This window comes from Oncorhynchus tshawytscha, linkage group LG11 (assembly GCF_018296145.1).
Source record: "Oncorhynchus tshawytscha isolate Ot180627B linkage group LG11, Otsh_v2.0, whole genome shotgun sequence".
NCBI classification, from domain to species: Eukaryota; Metazoa; Chordata; class Actinopteri; order Salmoniformes; family Salmonidae; genus Oncorhynchus; species Oncorhynchus tshawytscha.
Window position 1 is genome coordinate 17,365,139 of NC_056439.1, and position 25,162 is coordinate 17,390,300.

Below are 25,162 nucleotides of genomic sequence, written 5' to 3' on the forward strand. Positions count from 1 at the left end.
GGAAAGGAAAGATCATGGATAAAGCAAGGAGGTCATATAATCACTAGCCTATAAATTACAATACACAGTATTTCTAAATAATTCATTAAGTATACTATTCAGATGTGCGGTTTGTGTAATCGTTATGAAGACAAGAGAACACATTAGGCTATAATAAACACTACAAACAGTATTATTAGTAGTAGTAGCAATCATTAAATGTGTGAGCAAATGCAGGGTGATGTGAGCAAAAGCAGAACTAACAAACTACTACCTTTTATACTGTTAAAAGAAAAAGGTCCCTCTGAGATTTTAAAAGTCATTTTTAAAGATTGCAAAGCAGTTTAAAAAGTAGGATCTAGCTATAACTTTAGTACAGACGTGCAACACTGTGTTATTATGTTGCCAAGGAACCTGATCAATAGTGATAAGATTTTGTATCGTTCAATTTATTATTGGTACAGGTGAAGAACAACAGGAGCTATCATATTTTTTGCACAAAAACAATACATTTATTCAAGTGTTCTCCAGCACAAATACATAAAGGAGCCGTTTTCTTCTTTCTGGGTACTAAAACATAAGTATTGGGTAAAGGGTGGAGAATGACTGCTACATTTGATCATCTTAAAGAAGAAAAACATAGGCCATAAAACAGGTAATATGACACAAAAGAAGAAGCCACACAGACTGAGCGCCAACTAACAGTATCACTGGATTATAGAACTGACCTGTCTGAAACAGTGAAATGTCATGGTGAGCATCCCAAATGGCACCCTATTCACTATATATGGCACCCTATGGGCCTTGGCCAAAAGTAGTGCACTGTAAAGGGAACAGGGTGCCATTTGGGACATAACATTTGCCAATAATAACAAAAGCATCAAATCAAGAAACGACAACTGAAAACAAGACATGGAAGATAGGATATTATGGCATGGAATGTAGGATTAAGAAGCAATGCGAATGCCAAGTTTTAAGCATACATTATGCATTATGCTACAGTAAAAGTTCTTACCGAAATGTTTATCTCTTTTTTGTTATTTCCCATTACGGAGTACATGGTTTCCCCCCACAGATAAGCACCAACCAACTACAGCAATTTCTAGTCTAAAACAATATAGGAAACTCATAATTTATTATTCACAATTTTTTCAAGTACAAAGTTAAAATGCCTTTGTTAATATATGCATCATATGAGAGTGAAATAATAGTGCTCTTCAAATCATTACTATAAGGAACTTAAAAACAGTCATTGTCAAGACAAGTTTTATTTCTCTTCCAAACAAATATATTTTTTTCTTGATTAGATAAAATTTTTAGCACCGTCAGAAACACCTACAATCCCTCTTTATAGTTCTTTAAAGAAACAAAAGCGACAGAAAAACAACAACAACCAACATTATGTAGGGCTGTGCAGTGAAGTATAGACCGTTCCACCTTAAAGCTGTCATTATTAGGCTACTGTTAAGATCACGTGACACATTTCAACTGGATTCACTCAGAACATTGGAAAACAAAACAAATGAACAGTACTAGAAGGCAAGACTTGGAGTCTACCCACCTCTAATGTTTCATAGCTTATTTTGATGAAATTGGTTCAATTTGACTTGATTACATTTTTTTTGCCCTAATCTTTTTTTTCTTCCAATTCCATGATATATATTAGCAAATAATTATATTTGTACATCTCATAGGTAATAAAAAAAAAGAGAAAGACAAACCAAAACCAGCAACAGGAAAACTCTATGTACAAAATGTACATATGGTCATTTGCTATACAGAAGGGGAATTAATGTCAACACAACGCACAAGAATTCCTGCGAACCCAATGTGTGAAGTTCAACTAAAACGGTGGCACGGATACAGTAAGGTCACTTAAGAACTTAATCATGTATGAAACTACATTTATGAAATTAAGTCATATTGAATATTTTAGTTGGGACATTGGTAAGTCATAATCTCTGCTCTTTTTTTTTTTTTTTGGCCACTGTTCAATTTTCAGTTCTGACAAACTCATTTCCAAATCTTCCACATTCAAGGTCATAATAATTCAGATCATCAGAAAATGCAGATTTGGAATGTAATCCAAGTTTGGGTAATAATCGTTTGAATAGCTCTCTCTCCTTCGAACTCTCGAAAGATTCCGGATCTAAATCCTACAATCGTAATAGAAATAGACACATTCTTTTTCATCCGGAGGATGACACTGAATTACTGCTTTGAACAGAAGACAATATGTTAACGGAGCACATTAATCATTTTCAATTAATCTACTGTACATTGAGTAGCAATCAATAATTCAATCGTTTCCATGGATACGCCATTCTAATAATCCATTATTTCACCTCTATTGGCACAGCCCTACGGTATAGAAAACATACTGTATTACACAATGGTAAAACAGTTCACCTCATAAAAACAAAACAAACATTTCACAAGAAAAAAAATAAGAAATGTTTCTAATACTAAAGGAAAAAAAATAAGTATACATATAAAAAGTGCTTTATAATGTTGGTAAAACAGCACAAAATTGCTATAAAACGGTAGAAGAGCATTGTGAAGCCGCACCATATTGTTTGAAGACTTGCACCTGACAGTATCTACTATCTAGTTTGCAGGGGTGAGAAGGGAAGGGAGAGTCTTTACTTGGTTGTGGAAACACCAGGGCACCCACACTCCCTCCAGTCCACCGACCATGCTCACTAACAGTTGTACAGTAATGACATGGGTCAGGATGAAACTACAAAAAAAGTAGTTCACCACAGACCTTGATCAATATTTTTGTTTTGTTTTTGTAACTACAGAAAACATCACTGCCCATGTGGCTAGCTTCATTTTGTGTTTGTGCAGAGTCTGACACGGGCAGGCACGGGGGCCTGAGTTTGCGTGTCGCAAGGCTTGAAAAATGATTGAAAAAGCACCAGTACAATTTTTTGTTTAAAAAAGCTGTAAAACATAGGAAAGAGGAGGATATGGCATGCTATTCTGCAGTCTTCTGCCACCACGCCGTATTTTATCGCCACTTTGAAGTCATTTAAAGTTATTAAGATAGCACATAACTTCTTTAAGTGTGAAAACATCACACTGAAAAAACAACTTTCCAGGCAATGTTTTTTAATTATTTTCCCCCCCATCTTGTCTAAAGTGTAGTGCCTGTGCCACATGGACTGTGATGTTTCCTATTGTCTCGAAGCACCATGGTATTGTAACCATTTTACAGTAGTACCTTAACCTTCAGTTAACTGTGTATATAAACTGTAAACAAAGAGGTATATGTGATCTGGTGTTTTGGATTCATTAAGACAGCTTTCTGTGACACTGAAGAAAATCACCCTTATTCACTTTAGCTCTGCAAGGCTCAGGAGGTGGACTGCTTCGTCCACTTCAGATATAGGCCAAAACAAAATCATGCCTACACAGCCAAAATCATTCACATAACATACTGTACACACAGTATGATAAACTCCTATCTTTCAGATCTTTTCCAATCACCCAATCCTAGTCTTTATTTAAAAAAAAAAAAACTTTAAAAATCACACAGATCCTAGTTTCTTCTTCCTCAGTGCCTTGAGAAGAAAGCCTTGTCTCAAGTATAGCTTGCACAAATAAATCAATAAAAACAATACTGGATAACACTGCTAAAAAGGTCAAATGACATATACAAATTAAATAGAATAAGAAGTACATTTCAAAATACAAGAAATAATGTGAAATATCTACTCTGATGATGTTTTGCTTGCCTGAGAAATGATACCAGGAAGTAGTATAATTTCACCACAACTCTTGTTTCTAGTTACAACAACAGTTATACGTTTGTGGTGGTTTCTAAGCCAAGTCTTGTTAAACACAGGCAAAGTACTCTTTGAGTGGTGCAAACAAGTGACGGATGACCGGTACACTCCACGACCTTCCCAGAAGCCTTTGCCTGGCCAGCCTACTCATGTTGGACACGTCTGTGTAATGGACAGGGAAGCCAAACACCCTGGGGAAGGAGACAGTAACCAGACAGCCACCAGAGGGAACAAGAGACAGACAGACAGACAGAGCAGGAGACAGACCGACAGATACACTTGAGAATTAATGACATCTAAAATGGCGCTATATTTAAATGTGAGATTAACTTTTAGGTGCTTCATAGAAGGGCAATTTGGAATTATATCTATGACTTCCTGTAAGAGAATCATTTGAATAATAATGAGGTATCCCATTGGGAAAAACTGCTTGTAATAACGTCATTTAATTTGCTGCTATGATTAACTAATTTGAAGGGTAATCAGTTCCTACCTCTCCATCTCAGTGCACCAGAGAATGTCCTCCTTCTCGTTCATGAAGACAGGGAAGTGCTGGTCTTTACCCTGCTTAATGGAATTAGAGCGAGTGGTGATGGTCCTCACTTTGCCAAACTGAGGGGAAACCAGGAAGTGCACACACTAAGTGGCTGGTGCATAAGAATAGGACAATAATAAGTATTGTTTACGGACCAAATTGCCCGGATGACCAAACATTTCATTTGAAAGTTCAAAAAAGGTACTCACACTCAGTTTGTTTCTACACGGTTTGAGTGCATGTACCTTGAACTAAGTTATTCAACTGAATGAACTACACAATTTACATGTTCGGACAATTTGGTCTACGCCAGAACAGCAAAAGCACAGCTCCAATAAGAAGCCAGACATATATAACTGACCTTCGCTGTTCTGCCATGCTCCAAACACTCCTGAAGGTCCAGTCTGTCAGTGCACATGGCAGTCAAGGGTCTGCAGAGGAAAAGAGAGGGAAAGGTAAGGGATGTGTGAAACGAGAGAGCGAGAGAGAGAGAGATGGAAAGAGAGAGAGAGAAAAGAGGGAGATTGGAGTGCGAGAAAGTGAGTGTGAGAGAGAGACAGAGCGCAAGAGAGAGACAGTGAGTGCGAGAGAGAGAGAGAGAGAGAGAGAGAGAGAGACAAGAACAGTGCGTAAAAGGTGATTATGATTCTTTGGTTACGGAGTTTGACTGGCTCAGGAACTAGCCCACGTGTGCGTTGCTTTAGGCTGGCTGTTGCTTCCCTCACCGTTCTCTCACCAACCTGTTCATGCCAGGCAGGTTCCCCCAGAAGTAGCGGGCGCGGTGAGCAGCAGACACCTCCTTGGCATCGATCATCACCGGGTTACACTGGCAGGAGGGAGACGAGAGGTTTATTCAACCTTTATTTAACCAGGAAAGTTATTGAGAACATATTCCCTTTTACAAATAATAACCTGAAGGATTTTATTGAAGTAGTGGAGATGAGAGAGAGAATCTCATACAATGTTTAAATGAACTGCTTAAATTGTTCCCTCATAACCTAACCAGTATATTGACAGCATGCACTGTGAATTACCACCACAAGGTGGTATTCATCCAAAATGTATCCATATTCCAATAGTTAAACATTTACATGACTAATGTATAGTTTGTTCTCCTAGATGTTATACATTCTCTGTAAAGGAACAAACCTCTAGAAAGCGAGAGATGTCCCTCTTGTCGCTGACACCCATGGCCACCACATTCTCAAAGAGCCAGAAGAACGGCCGGTTGTCGCCCTCTTTGGGCCGAGCCTCGTGCAGCAGACGGTAGAACTCAAAGAACAGCCGACCAGTGCCCTCTACAGGAGAAACAGAGAAGGACGTGCATTTAAAATTCAGCTACAGGAAATAACTCGTCACCGATCACAGAACAAGTGATAAATGTACAGGTTTGTTACCGACCATAAAGACCCTTCCTAGCCGGGTTGACAATAGAGAGGTCGTTACATGGACTTCCGCCAATCACTAAGTCAAAGGGGCCCCACTCGTGTAACTGTACCAAGGGAGAGAGAAAACAGGAAAAACAATAGGAGAAAGGAGGACAGGAGATAAGACAAAATCGACAGATTATCCAACTAAGAGATACTTCTTATGGTTTAGAGGTTGAAGTAAGGTTATATGAAGTGTTTTTGTAATGGCCCTAGCTGAGGCACCATACAATCTTTCTCAATTGGAATATCCTTATTGAGATTGTGGTTGGGCGTTGGTCTTTGAGCCAGGTTATTGGGATTCACAGACCGTGAGTGACCTTGCATTACTCTCATGATTCATGACATTATACTCACATGTTTGCGTGTGACGTTCCTCACGTCGCCCACGTACATGATGCGTCCCTGATGCCTGACGATGCCCACCGTCACGGAGTCCTCGCACACCTCCGATGCCACATAGCGCTCCACCTGGATACCCAGCTCCTTCAGCACCAGCAGACCTAAAGGTCAGAGGTCAAAGTGGAAATAGGTCAAACGGTAGCATGTTTTTGGTTCTTTTGAAGGACTCCATGACTCCCTCGTCAACAGTGGCAATTGTTGCGGAGTGGATTTTCCTGGTTAAATAAAGTGGATGGTCCTATTTACATAATGATTAACTTGAACTTGGTGAACTGAACTGAATAACACCACACAGGTGAGAATATACTGAAGGCCTGGTCTAGCCCGAGGCACACTATTAATCATTTATTTTTACAGGAGTGGGAATTCCCACTTCTTTTGTATTTTTGTGCGGTTTTATTGAACAGATAGGGAAGTGAAAGACAGACAGGAAAGGTATGAGAAGTGCACTGCTAGACAATATGGTTAAACAGCATGCTGTGTGGATTAGTTTGCTATCTATCTATCTTTATAGCAATAGACAGTCAGCCTAGTTTGTAGTCATGAGTTAGGAGGACAGTCCCGGTGAAACCTGAGACAGACGGGAAACTTTGTACAGACAAGAGACAGAGAAGTTCAGAGGGTTTTGTGTCAAGGAGAGGTGGGAAGAGGGGGAGGAGGAGAGAAGAGGAAAGGAGATTCCCTTCAAACCTGTTGCTATGCCATCGAACAGTGACAGGACACGTATGGGTTGTCTCTTCTCTGCCATGACTGGAGGGTAAAGCTTTGGTGGTTCCTGTGATTACAACACAGAGAGAGAGAAATTATGGAGCTAGTATTTCCCCAGAGAGAGCCGGGAATGACGTCAGCTGTTTGAAGCCCAATTTGTAGAGCCCCAGAGCCGTGATAGTCTGCCTGCTCATTATTTACATATTCAGGAAGCTTGTTGGAGCTCATTTGGCTCTTTTCGAGGCGCGGACGTACTGTGTCACGACGGAACACAGACTAATTGTGTCTCTGTGGCTGTGAACTTTGTAGAGAGCTTGAAACATAGTACTGAGGCACTACTCACAAAATCTTGGTCATGGTTATTAGCGAAGAAGTGCTGTAGACGACAGGGCCAGTCAGTGCGACGCTCCAGCAGGCCGAACACTCCCTTCTGTCCCTTCTCACACATGTAGCAGCTCCAGGGATCCTCTTTAATAGCTATTTGTGCTGCACCTGGGCCCACCAGCAGGTCCACACACTCCACACAGAAACACCTGGAGAGGAGAGCTGTGTTACTATCCTGCTAGACGCTAATGCCCGCACAGACACACGGGCGCACAGAATCACATACACGTAAGATCGAACATACGCACGCACAGCGTACACACAGACACACTTATGCAAACAACAATGACCGTAAACACACACACACACACACACACACACACACACACACACACACACGAGTGAATCCCAACAATAATGAACTTAGTAAGCATCAGATGAAAGCACCGCCCTCACCTGCAGCAGTTGTTGTTCCCGCACATGAGCACCTCTCGTCCCCCACAGCAAATAGTGCAGTATGACTGGTAACCATCATCATCATACTGATATGCACATTCTAGAAAGCAGTTCTGGGACACAGCAGTGGAGAAATGATTTGAGCTTTGAGATTTGTCGTGTCGCTCTAGAAAGTTGAATCCACAAGTACAATCAACTATTCTCCAATTATTGTTAACAGAACAACAAGTAACAATTCGAAATACGCTACTCAACACGTGTTTGTGTTTTGGTAACAGAGAGCTTTTAACGCTAGAAAAGAAGAGCGAATCATGTGGACGCCAAACTAATTTACATTTTTAAAGTAATTTCCCTCCCCCCAGTCTTTGACTTGTCCTAAATAAGTCTATATAAAACACACTGTCGTTGTTAGAATCTTAATGAGCAGAATTACTGTTATAGGCAGTTTTAGCAGGACATGTCATTTCCCCCCTCATTCACCACAAGGCAGCTTACGCAGCTGCTGGCCCATTGAAACTACACCTAAACTATATTGTAACTAATTTCACACATATAATAATAGAGTTAGCCTAAAGACAAGATTAAATGGACAAAAAATCTGATGGGTGACAATTATTACCAATTGTCAAATTGTACATGAAGAGATGGACCAGCACAGCTTGAAACTGACACAGAGGCAGGGAAACGGGAGCGCCAAAATCAAATCCCCCAACAGAGTCACATGCAGCTAAGACAATTTGATTTCTATATAGTATCAGAAAGAGCAGATTCTGCAGTTCCTAAAACACTTACCGTTGTCAAAAAAAGTTTAAAAAATGTAAGGAGGTGAGCTCTATTTCAATATATCACCGCTGTTCTATGCGTTCAACATGTGAGCACTCGCCGCAGCAAAATACAACTTAAAACATGTATTTCTGTTCTTTTGAAATGCATTTTCTTATTTCCATAATGTTTCTTAAGACCTGTCAACAGGAAATAATGAATGTAACTGTTGAATGGTTGTGGTTTTAGGCATTTTTCATTTTTACATTATAGTCTTTAAATAATGAAAATGCTATTGAGCTAACGTAAGCTAATGTGATTAGCAAGAGGTTGTAAGTAACAAGAACATTTCCCAGGACAGACATATCTGATATTGGCAGAAACCTTAAATTCTTGTTAATCTAACGGCACTGTCCAATTTACAGTAGCTATTACAGTGAAAGAATACCATACTATTGTTTGTGGAGATTGCACTGTTACGAACTTGAAATTGTATTAATAAACCAATTAGGCACATTTGGGCAGTCTTGAAACAAAATTTCGAACAGAAATGCAATGGTTCATCGGATCCGTCTAAAACTTTGCACATACACTGCTGCTATTTAGCAGCAAAAATCTAAATTGCACCTGGGCTGGAATAATACATTATGGCCTTTCTCTTGCATTTCAAAGATGGTACAAAAAAAAAAAAATGTTTTTTTTCTTTATATTATCTTTTTCCAGATATAATGTGTATATTTGCCTACATTAATTTAACATTTCCACAAACTTCAAAGTGCTTCCTTTCAAATGGTAACAAGAATATGCATATCCTTGCTTCAGGTTAGAATTGGGTAGGATTTTGGTTATGTAATTTTAGACAAAAATTTTAAAAAGGGGCAGATCCGTAAGAGGTTAAAATAAGGCGCTGGAGCCTAGAGGGTGAGCTAGACCTGGCCCGTATATATCAAGGGAAAAGATAGTCAGTTGCACAACTGAATGCATTCAACCGAAATGCGTCTTCTTCATTTAACCCAACCCCTCAGAATCAGAGATATGCAGGTGGCTGCCTTAATCAGCGGCATTGGCGTCCGGGGGGCAATATAGGATCAGGTCCTACCTGTCCATGTAATCATCTCAGAGTAGAGTGCCGATATAGGATCAGGTCCTACTTGCCCATGTAATCATCTCAGAGTAGGAGTGCTGATATAGGATCAGGTCCTACTTGCCCATGTAATCATCTCAGAGTAGGAGCGCCGACATAGGATCAGGTCCTACCTGTCCATGTAATCATCTCAGAGTAGGAGTGCCGACATAGGATCAGGTCCAACCTGCCCATGTAATCATCTCAGAGTAGGAGCGCCGACATAGGATCAGGTCCTACCTGTCCATGTAATCTGATTCATTGTGATCCAAAAGGCTAAACCGATCATCCTGCTTGAGAGGCTTGATACATACACCCCCAGAGCTACAGACTTCATGGCCTTACACCTAGCCCTGACTCAATAGCCTTAATGGCCTCCTCTTCCCTCCTTACCTTACAGCTCTGGCACATTCCTCCAGCAAACAGAGGGTGTTTACGGGAAACATTCAAACTTCCACAGGAGATGCAGATGTCTGTGGAGAAAGACAGAATGTAATTGGTGCCAGCCAGAGATGCAGTGGCACGCTAATAAATGGGTAAACCCTGACCGCCGATCAAGATACGCGACTTTAGCATAATAGGTGCACTATACACAAAATAAAAAAGGTGTGTAAACAACACGCATAAACATTTACCCTCCACTAAAACCACTAGGCAAGCCAACTGGAGGTTGAAAAACCCACCCCACTGCTTTGAATCCAGCCTTGGATGGAATGTACATTTCATAAGGAAAGCTAATATGCTTTGAGGACTCATATAAAATAGCCAACTCTCTTTCATTCGCTGCCTACTGAACATGACCCTGGCTGCCTGAACACAAGAGACAGACCACTTACCTTCTATGCTTCTGCATTTCTGTCTCACTTCATACACAAGTCTCTCTGGAAATGCAGACCGGAGAGAGAGAGAGAAAAAAAACACAGTTTCAGATTCAGGATATGACTTGAACGTTTGTTGCTATACTACCTTTGCAGATGACATCTTCGAGAGAGAGAAAAGCTGCAGACATACCCCCTCTCACCCCTACTTCACCATTTGCTTTTAAGATATTACATGTGTTTTTTCTTTGCCAATATAAAGTGTTGGGCTGAGTACATTCATAGCACATAGATAAGAGATACAGCGCTACATAACATTTACCAGATACATAACATATAACACCTACACTTGTTAACAGAATTGACCATGTTAACCCTAGTACTAAGCACCTGCTACCCTGTCTTTCACAAACAGTCTCTCTTTCACTCTCACACACACCCCTTAGCTAAACCTCCCTGAGGGGGAGGGATATAGAGGTCACAACCCCTATTTAACCTAATAGAAAAAAGCAGGCCTACCTCTCGTCCCCTCGTCAATCATCTCCTTGACCTTGGGTTTCTCGGCTGCAGTGCTTTTGCGAGGCTTTTTGGCTGGAGGGGGCGTGTAGGCTGCCGCCTCTGGCTCCACCCACACGTCAGGGTACACCTCCTTATATGGGTTACGCTCCTCTGGTGGGCGGGGCATATCAGTAAGACAATAAACAAGTCAGATAACCAGACCCTTGCCAAAAGACTACCAAAGACAGGTAGGGGAATGCTGGATAAAAAGGGTGGAATTGATCGGGCAACTGAAGGGACATTCCCCTACCATTGGGCCCTCGAGCCCCACAACAATACTTTCGTTGTTCGCTGTAACACGGACAACAAAATGTCTTTATAATGTGTTGTTTTGTTGTTGTCACATACACCAGATAGGTGTAGTGAAATGTGTTGTTTTACAGGGTCAGCCAAAGTAGTATGGCGCCCCTGGAGAAAATTAGGTTTAAATGCCTTGATCAAGACCCTTGTCGGCTCGGGTATTCAACCAGCAACCTTTTGGTTACTGGCCCAGCGCTCTTAACCACTAGGCTACCTGCCTGTTATAAGCTCCTCTTGCCTTTCGGTAAATCTAAGCTTCGGTGATTTCCCAATGTATTCCAGTCCCTCCAGGATTCCGCGATACTGCGATCGCATAATTCAATGCAAAAATCAACCAATCAGCGCATATTATGCAACAGCTCGCAATGTTGACCAACCCCCGCACTTTTAGGGCATAAAAGGGTCCAATCGAAAGCGGATTTGTAATTTTGACCAATTACTGCACTGTCACTGTGGAAAATGGCCCAAATCCAAACAAGTCAACAAAGTTTTTTCCCCCTGGCCTGTCAGCGTATTCACATATGGGTGATTGTACAGGCAGTACAATGAACAGAAATCAATCTCATTTGCCAACAAAAATAACAGATAAACCGTGCGAAACAATTTCCAAATGTTTTTGGAAACCATTGAAAATGGACAATAAACAGTAACTTCGAATCAGCAAAGCATATGAGAATGTCAGAACAGTTCCCACAGCAGCGGCAGATCACCATGACTGAAGTGGTAGCAGGGAAGACTGTGGCAACCGTTGAAAGAATCAAGGTGAGTGGCGTTTTACTCAAACTTTCACTCCGCTGACCTTGGCTTTAGTAGGGTGTTCGGCACTCTGCTCTCCCCAGTCTGTCTAAAGGAGAGCGCTGCTCAAAGCACCGAGTGTAATTTGTCAGCTTTGCCGTTTTAAACTCTCTGTAAAAGTTAATACGGAGGATGAAAGCACAATCTTTCTGGATAAAAAAAACAAACAGTAATACTGTTTTAAAAGTACATATCAACCGCAATACAGTATTTTTATGTTTTGACAATTTATGTGAAAGAAATATCAATCCTCAAATGGAAAGCGATTGATCAGCTTTGAATCACATTTTTTTTAGAGAGAGAGTGTGAGTGGGAATGGGAGGTGCATCTCGTGTTGATAGCAAAGCCCCAAGCCTGATGGAGAGGAGAGGAGAGTGTGGGAATGGGAGGTACATCTCGTGTTGATAGCAAAGTCCCAAGCCTGATGGCGAGGAGAGGTGTGTGTGTGGGTGAATGTGAGTGAATCATGACATAGCTGTTTGTTCAGGGAAATAAACTAAATTGAGGCACTTTAGATGTTTCTAATTGTTTTTGTATGATGTATTCTGCTTAAAATCGTCCTAAAACTGAGCACATTACTTTTTATTGCTTTATATGAAATGAACGTGAAAAAAAAAAACATTGCCAAATGTATCGCAGAATTTCATAAAAGTTCCCGCTAAATCAAGCATTTGTGGCCACAGTAATCATATGCTCTACAATTAAATGGCAAATAGACATGAAACTTAAACTTACCTTCTGGTGGCTCTAGGCCCTTGGGCCCGGTGGGTTGGAAGCCTGTCTTAGCCCAATCTATCATCTGTTTGCTCTGTAGATCCACTGACTTGGAGGTGTCCGTCTCATCGCTCTCTGGACAGGCTATAAAGGCTTTGCCTGCTCGGGTGCTGGCCACCTGCAGAGGGACATGACCGGTCATTGTTGTCATCCTTTCATCACCTGTATGTACAGTCAACTCCGACATTATTGGCACCTCGATAAAGATGAGCAAAAATGACTATAGAAAACAAATAATAGAAACACTTATCTGTATTGTACGCTAATTTTGAAATGATATTATTTTATACTTTTATACTTAACAAGTCATACCTTTTGTCTCTCAAAAAGAATAGGGGTCAAAATGATTGGCACCCCTGTTTTCAATACTCCGGCACTCTCCCCTTGCAAGGATAATGGCACAGAGTATTTTTCTAAAATGTGTTATGAGATTGGAGAACACATTGGGAGTGATCTTAGACCAGTCCTCCATACACAATCATTCCAGATCCCTTATGGACGGCCCTCTTCATTTCAAACCCACAGGTTCTCAATGGAGCTCATCAAAATCCAGAAAGAAATGGTTAACAGACCACAAAAATCTAAAAAAATTGACAAATCAGTTTCCCGGACTTGAACTCCATTGAAAACCTGTGGGTTTGAATTGAAGAGGGCCGTCCACAAGTGCAGACAAAGGAAATCAAGGATCTGGGAAGATTGTGTTTTGGAGGACTGGTCTAAGATCCCTCCCAATGTGTTCTCCAATCTCATAACACATTATAGAACAAAAGCTCAGTGCCGTAATCCTCGCACGGGGAGGATGCACAAAGTATTGATAACAGGGGTGCCAATCATTTTGACACCTATCCTGCTGAGAAAATACATTATTAAACAACATCTCTTCAACATCTTGTTCCTAATGTTTTGTACACTCAGCAGGTATTATCAGCATCAATCATTACTACAGAGCAGACCTTCTCGGAGCAATTTTAGAGGACTTGAGGCCCTTTTTCAACAGTCTATCATTTTGAAAGGTGCTGACTAGCACTATCTTTCAGCACACAAAGCTGGTTTACATGACATTATCACAATCCAATTACAACCATTAAAAACAGATTCCAATACAGTTCTAGTTGTGAACTGGTTGTAATGACGTAGTTTCAACCAGTTTAGCCCGCTGCGATTGAACGGGACTTGACCGAACGCTGCAAATGAGACATAATGAAACTTAGCCCAGTACTTACCTGAAGCACCTCATAGATGGCTTTCTTATACATGGGCTGCTTGCTGTAGGTGGGCTGGTGGAAGGCGTTGGAGAAGGAACTCAAAGGCAACAGTTTCTCTACACACACCTGTAGGAAAAGAGTAGGCACAGATGAACAACTGAACTTAGAAATGTCTCATTTCATTTGTTTTCATTGGTGGAACAGAAAATTCAGTTTTAATGGGTCGTGCTCAGTAGGGCACATGGTAGCAAAATATTTTAAAACGGAAACCAAAAATTACTATTCCTTATTGGACAATTAATCCAAGTAGTCCTTCCCAGTTCCATTCTGTTTTCATATGTTTGGTGCCTACTAAACACAACAGTGGTGTGCTGTTTTACAGTTTTTCCTCACCACAGAGAATTTTCCATCGCCGAACCACATGACCCATCGTGTCCCCTCGGCAGCTCGGCTGCGTCCGGTCATCCACCAGGAGACAATACGACCAGGCCACCAGGAGAACCCCCTCAGCTTCCCCCACACCAGCTCCCCAATGCTGAAACCACGCCCATCCTACAAGACAACAGCAACAATAAGCAACAACACCAGGATAACCCACTCAGCTTCCCCCACACAAGCTCCCCAATGCTGAAACCACGCCCGTCCTACAGGGATGAGATCATCACATATACATACTGACTTGCCTAGTTAAAGAAAGGTTAAGTTATAACACATTTTTTGATTAAATAAAAAATGTTCCTCGTCAATCTACACACAATACCCCATAATGACAAAGAGAAAACAGTTTTTTAGAAAATGTATTACAAATTTAAAAAACAGAAATACCTTATTTACATAAGTATTCAGACCCGAGCTCAAAACTCGAATTTGAGCTCAGGTGCATCCTGTTTCCACTGATCATCCTTGACATGTTTACAACTTGGAGTCCACATGTGGTAAATTCAATTGATTGGATAAAATTTGGAAAGGCACACACCTGTCTATATAAGGTCCCACCATTGACAGTGCATGTCAGAGCAAAAACCAAGCCATGAGGTCCAAGGAATTGTCCGTAGAGCACCGAGACAGGATTGTGTCAAGGGACAGATCTGAGGAAGGGTACCAAAATATTTCTGCAGCAATGAAGGTCCCCAAGAACACAGTGGCCTCCATCATTCTTAAATGGATGAAGTTTGGAACCACCAAGACTCTTCCTAGGAGCTGGCCGCCCAGCCAAAAACCAAATGGGCACTCTGACAGAGCTCCAGATTTACTCTGTGGAAATGGGAGAAGCTTCCAGAAGGACAGCCATCTCTGCAGCATTCCACCAATCAGGCCTTTATGGTAGAGTGGCCAGACAGAAGCCAGTCCTCAGTAAAAGGCAAATGACAGCCCGCTTGGAGTTTGCCAAAAGGCACCTAAAGGACTCTAAGACCATGAGAAACAAAATTCTCTGGTCTGAAGAAACCAAGATTGAACTCTTTGGCCTGAATGCCAAGCGTCACGTCTGGAGGAAACCTGTCACCATATTTTTCAGCGGCAGGGACTGGGACACTAGTCAGGATCGAAGGAAAGATGAATGGCGTAAATTACAGAGAAATCCCTGATGAAAACCTAGTCCAGAGTGCTCAGGACCTCAGACTGGGGTGAAGGAACACCTTCCAACAGGACAACGACACTAAGCACACAGCCAAGACAACGCAGGAGAGGCTTCGGGACAAGTCTCTGAACGTCCTTGAGTGCCCAGCCATAGACCGGACTTGAACCCGATTGAACATCTCTGGAGAGACTAGAAAATAGCTGTGCAGTGATTCTCCCCATCCAACCTGACAGAGCTTGAGAGGATCTGGGAGAAACTCCCCAAATAAAGGTGCGCCAAGCTAGTAGCATCATACCCAAGAATCAAGGCTGTAATCACTGCCAAGGCAGTTCAACAAAGTACTGAGTAAAGGGTCTGAATACTTATGTAAATGTGATAATCCAGTTTTAAATCGTTTTTATACATTTGCAATTACAAAAAATATTTATTTTGCTTTGTCATTATGGGGTATATTGTGTGTAGATTGATGAGGATTTATTTTTTAGAATAAGGCTGTGACGTAACAAAATGTGGAAAACGCCATTGTGTGTCTTGTGTTTACCTCGTACTCAGGCTCAGTATCAGCTGTCTTGGGTGATGTCTTGTCACCTCCTGCCATGGCGACAGGTTCAGGTGTGGTGGCCACCGTCGGGGACGCTGGGTCCGTGGGCTGCTGTTGTTGTTGTTGTTGTTGCTGCTGCTGCTGTTGGTTGTGTGTGATTACTGACACTTCTTCTTTCTGTTGTGGCTCAGGCTCCATCTCCTCATGGTCCTCCATTGCGTTCATCACTGACACCAGCAGGGCCTTTTTCTCTGCCTGAAACACCACAGAGGAAAAGGAGAGGTCAGTTCTCTCTGCCTGAAACATACTCAGATAGACCCCAGGCAGGGGAGATGTCAATCTAATATAATATGTATTCCATTTAGCAGATACATTTATCCAAAGTTACTTACAGTACATTCTTAGAAAAAAGGGTTTCAAAATGGTCCTTCGGCTGCCCCATAGTAGAAGCCTTCTTGGTTCCAGGTAGAACCATTTTTGGTTCCAGGTAGAACCCATTTGGGTTCCTTGTAGAACACTCTGTGGAAAGGGTTGTACTTGGAACGCAAAAGGGTTCAACCTGGAACCAAAAAGGGTTCAACCCGGAATCAAAAAGGGTTCTCCTATGGGGACAGTCAAAGAGTGTAGTGTAGTTTTTTTCTAAGAGTGTAGTGTGTGCACAGAATTACATATAGAAACCACTTTCTATTTAATAGGATCTGTGTGTCAGTACATACATTATTTGTATGGGTGGCCAAGTTTGAAATGAATCTACAACTCTGACATTGTAAGTGCCATGCCCTACACACTAAGCTACAAAGGGATCGCCATGTACAGTTCAGCACATTTAAAATACTCTCGTGGAGTAATGTCAATCAGAAATCTTCTGACAATAACCCATGTAATGAAACACATTTCTTAATGTGTTTTATACTGAACAAAAACATAAACTAAACACAACATGTAACGTGTTGGTCCCATGTTTCATGAGCTGAAACAAAAGATCCCAGAAATGTTCCATACGCACAAAAATATTATTTTTCTAAAATGTTGTGCACAAATTTGTTTACATCCCTGTTACTGACCACTTCTCCTTTGCCAAGATAATCCATCCACCTGTCAGATGTGGCATATCAAGAAGCTGATTAAACAGTATGATCATTACACAGGTGCACCTTGTGCTGGGGACTATAAAAGGCCACTCTAAAATGTGAAGTTTTGTCGCACTACACAATGCCACAGATGTCTAAAGTTGAGGGAGCATGCAATTGGCATGCTGACTGCAGGAATGTCCACCAGAGCTGTTGCCAGAGAATTTCATGTCCATTTCTCTACCATAAGCCGCCACCAACGTCACTTTAGAGAATTTGGCAGTACATCCAACTAGCCTCCGAGCGGTTTGCTAATGTCAACGTTGTGAACAGAGTGCCCCATGGTAGCGGTGGGGTTATAGTATGGGAAAACATAAACTACGGACAATGAACACAATAGCATTTCATCGATGGCAATTTGAAAGCACAGGGATACGAGATCCTGAGGCCCATTGTCATGCCATTCATCTGCTGCCATCACCTCATGTTTCAGTATGATAATGCACGGCCCCATGTCGCAAGGATCTGTACACAATTCCTGGAAGTTGAAAATGTCCCAGTTGGCCTGCGTACTCACCAGACATGTCACCCATTGAGCATGTTTGGAATGCTCTGGATCTACGTGTACAACAGCGTGTTCCAGTTCCTGCCATTAACCAGCAACTTCGCACAGCCATTGAAGAGGAATGGGACAGCATTCCACAGGCCACAATCTACAGCCTGATCATCTCAATGCGAAGGAGATGTGTCACGCTGCATGAGGCAAATGGAATTCACAGCGGATACTGACTGGTTTTCTGATCTGTGACCAACAGATGCATATCTGTATTCCCAGTCATGTGCAATCCATAGATTTGGCCCTAATTTATTTATTTAAATTGACTGATTTCCTTATATGAACTGTAACTCAGTAAAATCTTTGAAATTGTTGCATGTAGCGTTTTATATTTTTGTTCAGGGTACATCCTGTGTAAACATTATGCTAACCTGTATGAAGGTAAAAGGAATCCAAAATACTTCAGTGTCCAGCACTAGCGACTGTTCGCTAGCGACTGTTCAAACGCATGGTGTACTTCCTGTCGTGTCGAGAGAACTGCTATCTGCGAACCAATACAGAACCAAACGTTATCTGTGTAGCTAGTGGCTCCTGGCAGTAGAGGAAGAGTTCACTGGGTTTGTGGTACCTGACACTGAAACATTAGGTCAAACACACAGAGGACGGGCAAGCCGGGCCCAGACATGACTTAAGCCTCTCACACTAAATCCCCAACAGCTGCACTCATCCTACTGTAGTCTGTCTCTCTCGGTTTCTCTCTCTCACTCTCATACACACACACACACGTGAATGCCCTTCACAGCTGCACTCATTCCATCGCTCTGGTCCAAAATCTTTCTCAGGTTTCTCTCACACGCAAGTGTGTGTGTGTGTGTGTGTGTGTGTGTGTGTAGAGGGGTAGGGGGCAGAGGAGGGAGAGGGCTGGGAACAAACCCTAAACCCCCATCTCAGCGGTCTCGCTGTGCCTCTTGCCCTCCATACAGTAGGATCCGAGGGGGTGAGGGTGGGAGGGCATGGGGAGGGCCAGTGGGGCAGAGCACAAACATGTGGTGTTCAATCAAGAGGCTCTACTCTAGTTTATAAATATCTTCTGTAGAGTAGAAGTAGTGGACGACTGCCCGGTTCAAAGCCCTCCTCAACCATATGTGTTAAGAGTTGGCTTAGCTCCTAGAATGCAGGCAGCCGGGGATGAGGTGTGTATAGGAGAGAAAAGGTGTTTGTTTGTAAAAACACCATTTTTTTCTAACTATGATATAATTAACTTTTTTACTATGTTTTAATGAACACATGAGTCAGGGGATGAGCAGAGCATCTGAATCAAACACCGATTCAAACAAATTTCTGAATCAAACACACTGATTCAAACACGGATTCCACAAACTTCGGAACAGAACACTCTGATTCAAACAAATTGATTCAAATAAAATCTCAATCTATGATCTATTTACAGTGATAAAGTTTTACTACATTGTCTTGTGCAGCCAAAGAATTGAGTTGGTGCCAAGAGCATTCGTGCCAAGTCAAATCTGTTAATACAACTCTACTGTGTTTACAATATGGCACAACAAAGGAAACTCTGCTAATCAAAGGGAAAAAATTTAAAAGTAACTAAGTTCAATCGGTTCAGACTCATTGCTAATGTAGTAGGCCATCTGGTGGGACAGTAAGTAAGCATACCACCCTGTATCCCACTGCTGGCTTTCCTCTGAAGCTACGCAGGGTCGGTCCTGGTTGGGAGACCAAATGCTGCTGGAAATGGGGTTGGAGGTCCAGTAGGGGGCACTCTCGTCTAAGGAGATCCCCAGGGCAGTGAAGGGGACATTGCCCTGCATATGGCGCTGTCTATCGGACGGGATGTTAAAATGGGATTCCTGACTCACTGTTGTCGCTCAAGATCCCATGGCACTTGACGTAAGAGTAGGGGTGTTAACCCAGGTGTCCTGGCTAAATTCCCAATCTGGCCCTCACACCATCATGGCCACCTAATCATCACCAGCTTTGAATTGGCTCATTCTACCCTCCTGTAATTCTCCCCCATCTTACAAGTAAAATAAGGGTCAGTAAGTTCAGGGGGGATTTCAAAGAAAGTGAGGAAAATCCTGTAGCCTAATGTGGTGGTCATTTTGGCAAGTTTGGGGGAGTAACTGCTCTCTCCAGGTCGCTGCTAGTGGGTTATTTATCTTCAAAATCAATGGAAAACTGACTCTACCAAAGTCTGGTGGGGGAGGAGTAGAGTACAGGGGCTATAAGAACCAGATATCTGTCTCTGGCCTTTTTTCCCAGTTGTAAATGCCCCCTTTTGAGGGCCTCTCTCTCGTATGAGTGCAGCTACACCAGGCAGGCAGCCTGCAAGACGGGCTCTCTAGAGCAAAGGACGTAGTAGAGAGAAGAGACAAGGCAGTATTTATCAACTAGACACGCTGCCACTGTGACAACCTCAGAAATAGCAGCTAGCAGCACCTACAGCGACTTCAAGAAGCATTCACACTCCTGGTCTTTTTCCACATGTTGTTGTGTTACCGCCTGAATTTAAAACGGATTAAATTAAGATTTATTGTGTCACTGGCCTTTTTGTCACCCCATAATATCAAAAGTGGAATTACGTATTTAGTCATTTTTACAAATTAATAAAAACTGGAAAACTAAAATGTCTTGAGTCAATAAGTATTCAAATCCTTTGTTATGGCAAGCCTAAATAGGTTCAGGAGTAAACATTTTCTTAACAAGTCACATAATAAGTTGCATGGACTATGTGCAATAATGGTGTTTAACATGATTTTTTTTATGACTACCTCATCTCTGTACCCCACACATACAATTATCTGTAAGGTCCCTCAGTCGAGCACTTACAAAGTTTAATGGCTGTGATAGGAGAACTGAGGATTACATTGTAACATTGTAATTACTCTACAATACTAACCTAAATGACAGAGTGAAAAGAAGATAGCCTGGACAAAATAAAAAAATATTCCAAAACATGATTCCTGTTCCAACAAGGCACTAAAGTGATATTGCAAAAAATGTGGCAAAGCAACTCACTTTTTGTCCTGAATACAAAGTGTTATGTTTGGGCAAATCCAATATAACTCATTCCTGAGTACCACTCTCCATATTTTTGGCTGCATCATGATATGGGTATGCTTGTAATCGTTAAGGACTAGGGAGTTTTTCAGGATAAAAAAATTAACGGAGTGGGGTTAAGCACAGACAAAATCCTAGAGGAAAACCTGGTTCAGTCTGCTTTCTACCAGACACTGGGAGATTAATTTGCCTTTCAGCAGGACAACAACCTAAAACCCAGGGCCAACTTTACACTGGAGTTGCTTACCAAGAAGACAGTGAATGTTCCTGAGTGGCCGATTACATTTGCTTGAAAATCTATGGCAAGACTTGAAAATGGTTGTCTGGCAATGATCAACAACCAAGTTGACAGGGATTGAAGAAATTTGAAAAGAATAAGGGGCAAATATTGTACAATACAGGTGTACAAAGCTCCTAGAGATTTACCCAGAAAGACTCACAGCTGTAATCGCTGCCGGTGACTCTAACATGTATTGACTCAGGGGTGTAAATACTTATGTAAATGACACATTTCTGTATTTAATTTGATACATTTGAAAACATTTCTAAAAACATGTTTTCACTTTGCCATTATGGGGTATTGTGTGTAGATGGGTGAGAATTTTTAAAAATGTCATACATTTTGAATTCAGGCTGCAACACATCAAAATGTGGAATAAATCAAGGGGTATGAATACTTTCTGAGGACACAGTATGTGCCATGTCAGAGATAACCACAGAAAATGACACTATGCATGGATACTAAAAAAAAGAAAACCACTCTATTTAGTAAAAGTATCTACTTGCTAGGAAATGGTGTAGCGAAATGCCTGCGCTTCCAGTTCTGACAGTGCAGTAATATCTAACAAGTAATCTAACAATTCCCCAACAACTACCTAATACACACAAATCTAAAGGGATGGAATAAGAACATGTACATATAAATATATGGATGACCGATGGCCGAGCGGCATAGGCAAGATGCAATAGTTGATATAAGATACAGTATATACATATGAGTAATGTAAGATATGTAAACATTATTAAAGTGTCATTGTTTAAAGTGACTAGTGAGTCTCAATGTAGGCAGCAGCCTCTCTGAGTTAGTCATTTCTGTTTAGCAGTCTGATGGCCTTGAGCTAGAAGCTGTTTTTCAGTCTCTCGGTCCCAGCTTTGATGCACCTGTACTGACCTCACCTTCTGGATGGTAGCGGGGTGAACAGGCAGTGGCTCGGGTGGTTGTTGTCCTTGATGATCTTTATGGCCTTCCTGTGACATCGGGGGGTGTAGGTGTCCTGGAGGGCAGGTAGTTTGCCCCCGGTGATGCGTTGTGCAGACCTCACTACCCTCTGGAGAGCCTTACGGTTGAGGGCGGTGCAGTTTCCGTACCAGGCGGTGATACGGCCCGACAGGATGCTTTCAATTGTGCATCTATAAAAGTTTGTCAGGGTTTTTGGTGACAAGCCACATTTCTTCAGTCTCCTGAGGTTGAAGAGGCGCTGTTGTGCCTTCTTCACCACATTGTCTGTGTGGGTGGACCATTTCAGTTTGTCTGTGATGGGTACGCCGAGGAACATAACTGTCCACCTTCTCCACTACTGTCAATGGGTGACATGTCTGGTGAGTATGCAGGCCATGGAAGAACTGGGACATTTTCAACTTCCAGGAATTGTGTACAGATCCTTGCGACATGGGACCGAGCATTATAATGCCTAAACGTGAGGTGATGGCAGCGGATGAATGGCACAATGGGCCTCAGGATTTCGTCACGGTATCTCTGTGCATTCAAATTACCATCGAAACAATTCAATTGTGTTCGTTCTCCGTAGCGTACGCCTGCCACTACCATAACCCCACACCACCATGGGGCACACTGTTCATAACGTTGACATCAGCAAACCGCTCAACCACACAACACCATACATGTGGTCTACGGTTGTGAGGCCGGTTGGACGTACTGCCATATTCTCGAAAACAACGTTGGAGGCAGCTTATGGTAGAGAAATTAACATACAATTATTTCAGTCAGCATGACAATTGCACAATCCCTCAAAACTTGAGACATCTGTAGCATTCTGTTGTGTGACAAAACAGCAGATTTTAGAGTGTCCTTTTATTGTCCCCAGCACAAGGTGCACCTGTGTAATGATCGTGTAGTTTAATCAGCTTCTTGATATGCCAGACCTATCAGGTGAATGGATTATCTTGGCAAAGGAGAAATGCTCACTAACAGGGATGAAATACACATTTGTGCACAACGTTTCTGGGATCTTCTATTTCAGTTCACGAAACATGGGACCAACATTTTATATTTTTGTTCAGTGTACTGTCTGTACCTGGGTGTGATTGCAATATGGGTTAGTTAAATGGTGAAAAAGCCTTTCAGTCCTCTGACTGACTTCCTGACTGTGGACATGTTGAGGACACAATAGAAGGGAAACTTCTCACGTCCCTGTAGTTCTGTACACCATGATACCCCCAGCGCAACTCCATGGTGATAGACTGCAAAGTCAGGCAATAAGAACTGCTACTCATTCATAGACTGGCTCTGTTACAGTTTCCATGTATGTGGACTGTACACCAATGGCTATGCTTTTCTTACTTATACCAAGGGCTATGTTATTACTGCAGTAACTACAGTGTTACTACAAAGGCATAAGAGCAGCTTCGTGTCTAGTGTTACCAGATGAAATAACTAAAGGGCTGACTTAGTCATTTGTCTCACACAACGTCCTCCTACACAACTGCACATTGTCTTGTGGAATTATATCTATCTGTATACTACTATATGACAGGCTGGGTTTTGTATTTGCAAAGCAATAGACACAACCATCGTTTTTCCACACGTGAAGAAATCAATGGAGGTTCCCGGAAGAGATGTGAGGTAGCATTCTAGTTCACAGACGTTAGGATCAGAAGATCCTGAACTGTGATCCAGAAAGCTGCTTTCAGGTCGGAATTGAACCCCTTAAAATGCCTCCACACACAGATTAAGAGAGCAGAACCACGTGTAGCAATGTGGCAATAGAATTCATTAGCTCAGATCTTTGCCATTATGCCCGACAATGGCTGTGTATTTTTATTACTGACCCGCAGGGGTGGGGGGGGGTGGTCTTTGCATGCACACACGCAGAGCCCCCCCCTACCACACAGCGGGTCACACATCCAGAAAGACGCCACCTGGTCCCCATTGTATTAGGTCCTTTTAGGAGACAATTAGGAATATTACAGGGTCAGTCATGAATATATAAACATAGTTCGCTATGAATCCACAAGTGGCATTCTTAAAACTGCCTCCTGAGGAGCTTGGTTAAATGGCTTTAAAAATAACTTGAAAAGCTTTTAATCATCTGAAAAGGAGTTTCCATGAAGACATTTTACCATGTAAAGTATTAAAGTGTGCGATTTAATCGGTAATAAAAAATAAAAAATCCATTCACAATTATATAGATCTATAGAATTACAACAGTCTACAACAAAGAAGGTGATTAGAAAAGTCTTATTCTGGTGTGTTTTAAGAGTAAGTTAACCACTGATAACACATGGGATGGGGGGTGGGGCCTAGTAGTGAACTTTCTCCCAGTTCAGCCGGTTCAGTTATTCAATCGCCACAATCAAAACTTCCCAGCTGCAAACTATATGTCAGAACATGTATAACGTACGTATAACTATTCAAATCTATAATGGATGTGTGATCGTGTACATACACATTCAATGTATTGTATAAGCATGTAGCTTATCTAAACAGAAAAAAAGACTAACACAAGTGATATAACATGTACAGTAATAAATAACTCTTACTGCCATTGGTGTTAAACAGAAATAACTAACTCTTACTGCCACTGCTGTTAAACAGGAATAACTCTCACTGCCACTGCTGCTAAAACAGAAATAACTAACTCTTACTGCCACTGCTGTTAAAACAGAAATAACTAACTCTTACTGCCACTGCTGTTAAAACAGAAATAACTAACTCTTATTGCCACTGCTGTTAAAACAGAAATAACTAACTCTTATTGCCACTGCTGTTAAAATAGAAATAACTAACTCTTACTGCCACTGCTGTTAAAACAGAAATAACTAACTCTTACTGCCACTGCTGCTAAAGCAGAAATAACTAACTCTTACTGCCACTGCTGTTAAAACAGAAATAACTAACTCTTACTGCCACTGCTGCTAAAACAGAAATAACTAACTCTTACTGCCACTGCTGCTAAAACAGAAATAACTAACTCTTACTGCCACTGCTGCTAAAACAGAAATAACTAACTCTTACTGCCACTGCTGTTAAAACAGAAATAACTAACTCTTACTGCCACTGCTGCTAAAACAGAAATAACTCACTCTTACTGCACTGCTGTTAAAACAGAAATAACTCACTCTTACTGCCACTGCTGTT

At 41.7% G+C, this 25,162-nt stretch overlaps 1 protein-coding gene across 7 annotated transcripts in view; it reads right to left on the reverse strand.

Annotated features, from left to right (window-relative positions):
* Positions 1-466: 466 nt before the first annotated feature.
* The window catches only part of LOC112261530 (DNA (cytosine-5)-methyltransferase 3A), a 66,814-nt gene continuing 42,118 nt past the window's right edge, over positions 467-25,162 (reverse strand). For 3 of the 7 annotated variants that reach the window (XM_024436936.2, XM_024436941.2, XM_042329848.1), the window contains 17 exons: positions 16,078-16,332; positions 14,351-14,509; positions 13,976-14,083; positions 12,714-12,870; positions 10,845-10,994; positions 10,344-10,388; positions 9,901-9,980; positions 7,623-7,735; positions 7,186-7,375; positions 6,825-6,909; positions 6,090-6,235; positions 5,707-5,797; positions 5,455-5,603; positions 5,031-5,131; positions 4,667-4,736; positions 4,264-4,382; positions 467-3,961 (listed from right to left, as the gene is read on the reverse strand). In XM_024436936.2, the coding sequence (XP_024292704.1) occupies positions 3,820-3,961; positions 4,264-4,382; positions 4,667-4,736; positions 5,031-5,131; positions 5,455-5,603; positions 5,707-5,797; positions 6,090-6,235; positions 6,825-6,909; positions 7,186-7,375; positions 7,623-7,735; positions 9,901-9,980; positions 10,344-10,388; positions 10,845-10,994; positions 12,714-12,870; positions 13,976-14,083; positions 14,351-14,509; positions 16,078-16,332 (2,160 nt within the window). In that variant the 3' untranslated portion in view covers positions 467-3,819. The remainder of the gene's footprint in view (positions 3,962-4,263; positions 4,383-4,666; positions 4,737-5,030; positions 5,132-5,454; positions 5,604-5,706; positions 5,798-6,089; positions 6,236-6,824; positions 6,910-7,185; positions 7,376-7,622; positions 7,736-9,900; positions 9,981-10,343; positions 10,389-10,844; positions 10,995-12,713; positions 12,871-13,975; positions 14,084-14,350; positions 14,510-16,077; positions 16,333-25,162) is intronic. The other 4 variants (XM_024436937.2, XM_024436942.2, XM_024436940.2 and 1 more) reach the window with 3 other exon arrangements.